The sequence below is a fragment of the Gavialis gangeticus genome, unplaced genomic scaffold, assembly GCF_001723915.1.
Source record: "Gavialis gangeticus isolate Ggan-Ray unplaced genomic scaffold, GavGan_comp1, whole genome shotgun sequence".
Taxonomy (NCBI): domain Eukaryota; kingdom Metazoa; phylum Chordata; order Crocodylia; family Gavialidae; genus Gavialis; species Gavialis gangeticus.
Genome location: NW_017728998.1, coordinates 47,375,973 through 47,385,771, shown reverse-complemented (window position 1 = coordinate 47,385,771; position 9,799 = coordinate 47,375,973). Strand labels below are relative to the sequence as shown.

General features: G+C 52.8%; 1 protein-coding gene across 1 annotated transcript in view; it reads right to left on the bottom strand.

The window, feature by feature from the left end:
- Positions 1–1,226: 1,226 nt before the first annotated feature.
- The window catches only part of LOC109289310 (40S ribosomal protein S4, Y-like), a 90,328-nt gene continuing 81,755 nt past the window's right edge, over positions 1,227–9,799 (bottom strand). Inside the window, exon 5 of the mRNA XM_019505303.1 lies at positions 1,227–1,336. Coding sequence (XP_019360848.1) covers positions 1,227–1,336 — 110 coding nt within the window. The remainder of the gene's footprint in view (positions 1,337–9,799) is intronic.

Here is a 9,799-nt window from a genome sequence, read left to right as displayed (position 1 = left end):
CCACCCATAGATCCATCCCATACCCTGCTCCACTGTGGCTGGGCAGTAGCTGACCCTGCTTCTGCCCCAGTCCCACTCCCTGCCTCACCATGGGGAACTCAATCGTGCCCCCACACCCCACAGACTTACCAGCCAGACGCTGTTCTCCAAGCTGCCGGGCTGCATTCCTGGCTGTGCGCGTGCTGTGGCTGCACACAGCATTTATCGATGACATTATCAGCTGTGCTGGCCGAAAAAAGCTGACTGCTGATACTGTCAATTTTCCTTTTAATCAGTGCACCTTTACTGAAAGGGCAATAAAACTTATTTTATATGCACCTTGGTGCCATATCAGCTTGGTGTAGCAGCAGGATACATGGCAGGCACACAGGACACACTTGTTGCTGGGCTCCCATGCTCCCTCCAAGCACTCCACCAATCAGCACCTCGACCATCACATCATATCCCCAGCTCCTCAAGGTGTCTACCAGTGGCTGGTATTTCTCTTGCTTCCATTTTTGGGCCTTGACAAAAAAGCATAACGCCAGTTGTCAAATGGAATAGTGACATCTACCATCACAGAACATGTGTCCTCATCAGTCACAACAATGTCTGGGCACAACTGACTCACAGCCTGGGATGGTGCAGTTGATGGACAGTGTCCCTTTTGAGGCCAGGATGGCCTTGGCCAGTCAGTCCCGGACAGTGTTGTAGCACAGCTGCCACACAGTGGTTTGGGGCTTACAGGTGCACAGTATGTGGGGGAGAGTCTCTACCTCGTAGCCACAGAGTTGGCACCTCCTATCATGGTTCCTGTACCAGACGATTCTATTGAGTGGCAGGCAGTTGAGGCAGGCACAGTGGATGAAGTGTCAGTTCATGAACTGAATGAAACTCCCACTGGGCATGAAATGGTTGCTTGAGTCCCACTTTGGAGGTGAGCTTAAAGACCTTGTCCTGGTCAGATTTTGCCCTCAGGTTGTCAGCATACTTCGCTTGGATGGTATCCTTCAGGAACCTCTCCAGGAGGGTCCTCATGTGGGGGGGTCACAATGAAGTGGCAGGCACTGGGGGCCAGGAGCAGCAAGACTCCCACCTTCCAGCATTCCTCAGTCCAAATCCAGTTGCAGCAGATGCACTTCCTGAGGTGGTGTGTGGCATTGAAGGCTCGGGTCCACAGTGAGGCAAAGTCCTTGCCATCTTGGCCAAGCTCTCTTTCTAATAAGCCACTCAGTAAGATGGCCAGGTCATGTCTGCTGGAGAAACCTCTTGCAGTCAGTCTCTTTCAGGGCACTGGTGGCAATGCTGCTCACTGTCTCATCCAGGCAGGTCAAGAGGTAGAAGGTGTGGATGGCCACTGCAACGCCACAGAGGTCACCCATGTAGGGCACATTGGTGCCTCCCTGCCAATGTAGCAGCATGGAGGTGGAAGCTCTGCTAAGTGAGTGGGCATAGTTCTCTGCCGTGTGTTAGAGGGTGAAATACAGAGGGGGAGCAAAAGGTGAATGCTGACCCTGGGACTCCAGTGGAGCTGAGATGTAAATTGTTAGAAGCCCAGTTGTTTTCTGATGAGATGGCTAAGGAGGCAGCACACTTGTGGCTGCAGCTCAAGACTGAACACCATGGCTGTGAACAGATTGAGGCTGTGGTAAATTCCTTAAGGCAACTGAGGACCACAGGGAACAGAGAGTGTAAAAATAAAGAGTGGAGGTATCTGTTGGTCATGGAGGCAGAAAGAAAGGAAAAAAAGTTCCAGGAGGTAGTTGTGGCAGAAGCTGAAAGGGACCAGAGAGAGAAGGAGCTGCAAGCCCTCCAGAAGGAGCTAGTAGACATAAGGAAGCAGACTAGTGAAACCCAGGGCAGCTTGGAAGCAGTGAAGGAAACCACGCAGAAGCTGCAAAAAGACTTGAAGGCTATGCACCAGTGAGTTGACGAGAAGGCCACTATGGTTGGCAAGCTGGAGAAATTAAGGGCACAGCTAAAGCAGGAGTGGGATTGACTTCATTTTATACTTCAAGCAGAGGTGCTGCTGGTGACAGTGCTCCCTGAACAGTCTCCCACTTTAGCCAACTGCTGACAGAGGAGAGGAATCATTCTGCTCAATATGCATAAGAGTAAGACTGTGTAGAAGCCAAAAGCATGGAGGAAGGAGGTCAAGGCACTTTCCCTGGCTCAAGCCTTGGAAGAAGCTCTGGAGCAGAAGGCTGAGGTGAGCCAGAGGACCCAAGACCTAGAAACTCAAGTCCAGGAGCTCACAGAGTGGTGCCAGCAGAGTGAAGTCCAGGCAGGGGAAGTCAAGCTGTTGAAAATCCAACTACTAGAAGTAGAGAGCATACTAGAAGAAAGTTGGTGGTAGCTCTCAGAGAAAGAGAAGCTTGTTGCCCTGGAGACTGAAATCCAGAAGCAGTCAGAAGACACTGCCAAGAACACCACTCCCAGAGAAAGCAAAGGAAGAGATACGCAGTAGACAAAGCAATTGGAGTTTTAAAACTACTTCTGCTAGAATGCTTAGACTTAAAGCTGGAAGAGCTGGAAGCAAGGCACAAGCAGGAGCTTGGAGAATTAAGAAGGAAGTGGAAGAAGGGTCCAAAAGCAGGAAGCCGTAAGTCTGTGTGGAGAATGATGCTGGAGAGTTCAGGGAGCAGTGCCACCAGCAGCCCTGAACCAGTAACAGGGGTGGAGACTTCACGGACAACTAAAAAGGGGTCAAAGATGAGTAAGAAACTGGTGACAACACTGGCCAAGAGTGTGTGGAAAGATCCAGGTACCCAGCCCATGGGGGTGCCAAGTGGGAAGACTGGGACCCTGGGGACCTTAGTGTTTATAAAGAAACTCTGCTTTGAAGTAGACTGAAGGAAATTCAAACAGGTGTTCCAGATGGCAAGACCAGTGAAGTACGTGGATGTTTGGAGGGACAGGTTTGGGAAAAGGTGGGGCACGGGGACAATTATATTTGAAGGCCCTGGTGAAGCCACTGGGTGGTAGCCATGTTTAATGTACAGATATTGTGGGGCAGGCCTGCTGGGGTAAAGGTGGACAAGAGTCCTGCTCCAGATAGAGATGGCCAAGCTGCAGCTCAGATGGAGCCCCAATTGCCTCGGGGCTGAAGAGACTCTGGGATAGGGTACAGGCACAGGCAGAAATCCATCCCAGTGGTCTGAAAAGGAGGAGACTTAAGAATGGGGGCCTGTACCTGTGGAAAGGTGCAGGATGGTGTGTATTATACCAGGTACCAGCAGGAGGTGGTCCCAGAGAAGGTGGGTCCTTAGGTGGGAGAAACAATGCCCATGCTGGGCAGGCTGCAGGGATTGAGCAGCCCTGGAACCATAGACACTGACAGAGTCCTGCTAAGGCCACCAGAGCAGCAGGAGAAGGCTACTCTGGAGTGAGCCACTGACTCTGATGGAAACCCCTGCAGGTAGGCAAGAAGGAGGAACCCCAGGTGGGGGGCATTTGACCTGGTTAAGTGTAACAGACTGGGAGTCTACATCTGAGTTATGCTGCGAGGAAAGGGTACAACTGGTGGTTTGGGAGGGTGTGGCAGGGGCAGGGTCCCAGCCCTTGCCATGCTCCCTTGGCAACAGCTATGCTGGCTAGAGACTCACCTGTCTGGATCTGGACACACAGCATGGCCCCAGTGCACGGGGAAACACAGCTGCCAGCAATCCTGGTAGCACAAGAACACATGCTCCAGAGAACCAGCCCTGACTGGCTGGCGGTGAGGCAGGCAGTTTGAAGGGAGGATGCCAAGGAGAGCTTGGCATGTGGTGTCCCCAGCAGGAAAAACCTTACCAGAGATGGCCAGAGGGGACAAGCCCTGAAGATCTGTGCACCAGACCCTTGGGAGCTGCCAAGACTGGGACAAGTCCCAAGCAGTAAACAGGGACAGGGGAAAGGACAGAGCAGATCTCCCTGCCTCCCCCACCCCCGCAGAAGTCCAAATTGATCTCCCAGGGGAAGAATACCTGAGGGAAAATGGTTGGTGCAAACCAGCCAAAGGAGGAGGGAGGAAGAGAGAGCAAGCAAGCCACTCTGCAGGGAGGAGCAGGGACCAAGGACAAAACTGAGGCAGCCAGCATAAAGGAAGAGGTTATATATGTCCTGCTGGTGAGAGAAAAACTGAAGAGAGACACATTGTCTATCCTCTAGAGTGACCACACTTCCCCATAGTTTGGTGTTGTCAGTGAACTTAGCCAGTCCGCTTCTGACACCAGAGTCCAGATCATTCATAAATATAGTAAAGAGTGCAGGTCCAAGAATGAAGCCTTGGGGGACACCACTGGTCACCATGCGCCATGTTGATTTGGTTTCAACCACTATCAAGCTTTGGGTCCATCCACGGAGCCAGTTTCTCAGCCATTGGACCATAAGGTTGTTGAGGCCACAGTTCCCCAATTTTACCATGAGGACACCAGGTCAAAGGCTTTCTTAAAGTCCAAATATATGATATCAACCTCTTCTCCTTTGTCCATATTATGTGTCACCTGGTCATAGAAGGAAATGAGATTGATCAAGCAAGACCCACCTGCAATGAAGCCATGTTGGCCATCTCTCAGAGTGTTGCCTTCTGTTAGCCTGTTGTTAATGGTTTCCTTGATGATCGTTTCCAAGATCTTTCCAGGGATTGAGGTCAAACTGATTGGCCTGTAGTTCCCCGGATCTTCCTTCCTCCCTTTCTTGAAGATAAGCACCACGCTGGTCCTCTTCCAATTTTCAGGTACCTCACTCGAGCGCCCGAGTCATTTCTGCTTAGCAAAAGGGCCAGTTGCTTCTGTTTGTTATCCAGGCTCCTGGCATTTGTGTATAGGCAAGTGAGCCTGCTATTGGAGGCCCTGGGCTTCCCTGAACTGCTAGAAGAGCCCCGGCCCTGGGCTGGGGTAGGAGTGAGTTCGCTTGTGCAGCCTGACCTTCTGATTTTGTGGTTGACGCTTGGTGGGCTTGCACCAGTGGTTATCCACCCATCGCCTGGCAAACTTAGTTTAAAACCCAGTCAAACAGGTCAGCCATTCTGGCCAAGAAGAGCTCCTTCCCCATTCTAGTGAGGCGGGAGGCTGTCCCTTCCCAACAAATTGCTGCCTCTCTCTCTCAAGTGCTGACTGTGGTCATAGAAGCTGAAGCTGAAGCCGAAGCCTGCACAATGCCACCAGCGCCGCAGTCTTGTTAACTTCTACAGTTCTTCTCTCCTTCCTATGCCTATGACCAGTAACCAGAAGAATCAAGGAGAAAACCATCTGCACCTCCAACCCTCTGATCCCCACTCCCAGAGTCCTGTAGTCATTCATGACCTGGCTGGGATTGCTCCAAGCCATGTCATTCGTACCCACATGGATAAGGAGCATGGGGTAGTTAATGGTTGGAGGCCCAGATAAGTTTCGGGATCCTCTCAGCTACATCCTGGATACAGGCCTCTGGGAGGCAGTAGACCTCATGGGCTAAGGGGTCGGGACAGCAGGTTGCTCCGTCTCCCTCAAGAGGGAGTCTCAGTCTCCCACAGTGACCACTCTGTTTCTTCTTAGGGGTGGTTGCTGATTGCTTTTCTTCCACAGGTGCAGGAGCTGGTGGCTCTGCTGGCTCTACTGGTGCTGCAAGGAGTTCGTTCCTATTGTGAAGATCCAGGAGGGTGGTGACCCTGGTGCAGCATGCCTTGGGGCCGGAGACTACCTTTGTCCAAGCGACCCCTGGCTGGACATTATTGGAGCTCCTCTTGTCCTGCCAGCCAACCTTACTCTTCCCTGTTCTTTCTTCAGGTGAAGAGCCTGGCAGTAAGCATCAGTCTCATCTTCGCCATCCCTGATGGCACATGGCCTCTGCACCAGTCTGGAGCCCCCCTATCTGGCACTGCAGAGACTCCAATGCAAAGCAAACCTCACAAGGGGAGGTGTCATTGCTCCTGATTCCATGTGCCTGCAGACATGCCAGGCAGTCCCCACAGCCAAGAGCCAGAGGCCCTATCTGGGTGGAGGCCTCAGAGGTACCTGGGGGGGGGGGGCATCTAGCCACGAAGGGAATCTTTGGGGTGTGGCACATCATCACCATAGTACAGGTAGTAGTCAGGGCTACTACTGTGCCAATGCTTCTCTTCAGGCTTACTGCCTAGAGCCTCATGCCCTTCCTGCGTGCCCTTCTGCACAAAGGGCTGGGCCAAGTAGGAGCTGGGTGGGGGTGCGACCCTCCTCGGCTCCTCTCAGCTCTCCCACCCACCACAACTCCCATCTACCTCTTGGCTATACTGGGTGTCACGGTCTGCCAAGTGTCCCGCTGGGTGTCCTGGGGGTCCAGGGCTCACGGGGGCACAGAGGGCTTCTGCCCAGGCATCCCACGCTGGAGCCAAACCAACTAGCAAATTCTCTAATAACCCCTCTTCCCCACAAATCTGTGATTAAAATTAAAGCCCCCACAGCCCCACTGGTGTCCCTTGCCCCCCCCTCCACAGCTCCCTGTTCCCCCAGCCTTGCTGGAGGGGGCCCCCAGCTGCCAGGGCTATAGGATTGGGGACCTGGGTCTGCAGCTTCCTGCCCCTGGCAGGAGGCAGCGGTTGCTGCAATGGAGTACAGCCCAGCTCCCCCACAGCTGCCTGCTGTAGGCAGGGGGGGTCCAGGTCCCTGCTACTGTGCATGCACGCAGGTGGTGCAGGGAGGACCCCTGCATGGCGTAGGCATGGGCTGTGTGCTTGGGCTTCCACCCTGCTGCCTTCTCCTGGGGCCTCTGGAGCCCAGCAGGTGTGACCCAGTGCTGTAGGGCACAGCGCAGCCACACAGGAAAGCTGCTTGCCTCTGCGAGCTCTGCACTGTCCCAGTGACACATCCGCTGTATGAGTGGAGGCTGCAGCACAGGGTTGCATGCAGGGATGTGTTGCCAGGGCAGTGCAGCTTTGCTGCATGGCTGTGCTGTGCCCTACAGTGCCAGGTCATACCCACTGAACTGTGGAGACCCCAGGGGAGGTCAGCAGGGTGGGAACCCGAGCCTGCAGCCCATGCCCACCCCCATCTTCCGCACAGATCTGGGGGGCACAGGTCCTCCCCACCCCCTGGGAAAGCGTGTAACAGCAGGGAGCCACCCCCCAGATGAGCCACCCACAGCCCCATCCTGCTCCCTGCTGGGGCCCTGCAGCCATGCATTGCGGCCAGTGCCGGATTATGACATGACGAGCCCCTAAACTATGTCCAGTTTAAGAGGCCCCATACAATAAAAATAATTCAATGTATGTATATATTTGTCATTTTAGAACAAAAATGTCCATATTTATAGTGCCATTTTCCCATATCTCCTTTATTTACCAACTGATTATTATAAAACTTGATATCAAGCAAGTCAGGTTTCTTTTTCTTAGAGGTCCCTCATACTGTAGCTTAAGTAGCTCAAGCCTAAATCCAGCACTAATGGCAGCCCCGGGCCTCAAGGCCCATGCACTGCCTGGCTGGGCAGTAGCCCCAGCCCTGCCCAACTCCCTCCCTATGGAGGCCTCAATTCCAGCCCCCACAACTTACCTGCAGGAGCTGTTTTCCAGGCTGCCTGACCGCAGTGCCCCCTGCCTGACTACCCTCCTCCTGCTCATTCCCAGCCTCTTGCAGGCTGCAACTCTGCCAGCCTGCAGAAGGCTTATTGCAAAAAACTGAAAAATCTATGGGTTTCTCTGCTAAAGTGAGAAATCTGTGTTTTACGCCAGTAAGGAGGGAAATCTGTGTTTTACTCAGTTTTTCTGCGGGAAACTGAAAACCTGAATCCCTGGTCATGAGACGGAGTGGTAATGGTATAGCGGGGTGTGTGTGTGCAGAAAAATCTGAAGCCCCAGACTGATGGGTCTGGGTGGAATAAAGCGGCCACATGCATGTCAGCACTGAGAAAATGGCAGTGGCACACTTTTGAACTAAAACACCTCGGAGGCAATTTAGTTCAAAAGCGCACCACTGACATTTTCTATGCGCTGACTCGCATTTCACTGCTTATACAACTGCATGGGACGCCGGGCAGTTTGCCTCAGCTCACATGTGGAGCAGACTCAATTAATCAAGTCTGCTCTGAAGTGGCAGATCTCCAGTATGTTGCAGGAAAAAAAGGTATGCGTATAAATGTCCCAGTAGTTGTAGGATGTACAGCATAAGAGCTGCGGGTTTGTGCTTAGACCCAGTTGGAATGGCATGCTATAGTCAAAGGGCTTACTTCGGGTTAGAGATTTATATCAGTGGTTTGGGTGGGACTAGAAAGGGGTAGTTTAGAGGTCCTACTAGTGTTAGAGGCTCAAATGACTGCCTTGAGCTCTGCCAGGCGTCAGACTTAAGGTGCAGACAAGGACCAGGGAGCCCAATATTGCCTGAGAAGGGCAGAGCTTGGGGTCAAGGGACCTGGAGCCCTAGAAGGGCAGTGAGAGAGCCCAAGAGGGGCAGAACTTGGGGCCAGGGGCCCAGACCCTGAGAAGGGCAGAGAGAGCCCAGAAGAGGGTGGAGCTTGGGGTCAGGGGGCCCATACCCCAAGAAAGGCAGAGAGTTAAGAGCCTGTGAGAGGCAACACGATCAAGGAGCCTGAAGCCCAGGCGGGGCAGAGACAAGGCCCTGGAAGCAGAGCCTAGAAGTCAGGTGGGGGAAAGTGGGCCTTTGCTAAGGGACCAGCTAGAGGAAAGGGGTGGAAACCAGGAAGACTAAAACCCCAACAAGGAAGTAAAGGCCTGAGGTGGCCTGGTGGTTTGGGAACAAGTGTCCCACTTGGCGATACAAAACACCTACAAAGCATGGACATAGCTGTAACGGAGGTACGGAGGCTGTGATTATCCCATAGGGTAATGGGTGCCTTGAGGCACATGCAGGCCAGGAGGGCCACTGAATGTGAGAGATTGGTGTGACCAACAGTCAGAGAGAGAGAAGATCTGCTGGTAGGAATAGATTAGGGCTTGCTCCAAGAACCATGGGCAGCCTCCCTTTTTTCAATCTGTTTCAATAAGAACAAGACTCATGGCTCTGTCCCACACAGCCTGACATAAAATCACTTGGAGGAGGCTTCTAGGGAACCCAAGGGTCCATAAGCCCACAGGGGGGGCTGTATGTGGGACCAAGGGATACATGAGCCCAGAGAGGACTGCTGGGAGCCAGACTAGGTCCACGAACCCAGAGACGGACTGAGGGTGAAGTCACAAGGTCCGAGAGCCTGGGGAGAGAAAGAGTGTGAGCGAGTAGAATAAACACCAAAAGTGGTAACACCTGCAAGGCTTGGTGTATGGTATAGGGGCAGATGCAGCCACACAATTAGCCCTTAAGGCAATGACCATGGGCACCTGGTGGTCATGATGTTGAGATCAGGTACAGGAAGCCCTGGGGCAGCCTCCCTTATCTAAAATAGATGCATCAAGGTGTGGCAGGAAAAAGAAGGCATGACTGCCCAAAGAGCGGAGAGGCTAAAGGCTGAGGGGACTCCCAGGGTTTTATGGCCATCCCTGCGGACCACCCCACTACAGCTTGTTACACACATTACCTTAACTTTTTAAAGCATCAGTTTGTACCTAGTGAAGTAGGATGATCCCCGACATGCAGAGATGTGCACAGGCTCAATTTCCAAGCAGAAGAATACTGAATACTTCAAACAAGCTAGCCAGAACTCAGTAGAAAGTTCCACCTCCTGTGTACACTTTGTTTAAAGTAAAGGAAATTAAAACATGGAAGTGACTATAACCCCGAAGGACAGACAGGCAATCACACCAACCTAAGCTCCCATAGGATCTGAGGGAAAAGAGGGAAGGAAAAAAGGCTGTAACATGGAAACTAACAACTTAGGAAAAAACACCTCAAATGAGCATTAGAGGTGCTGACAGACATTGGGGGGGGGGGGGGGG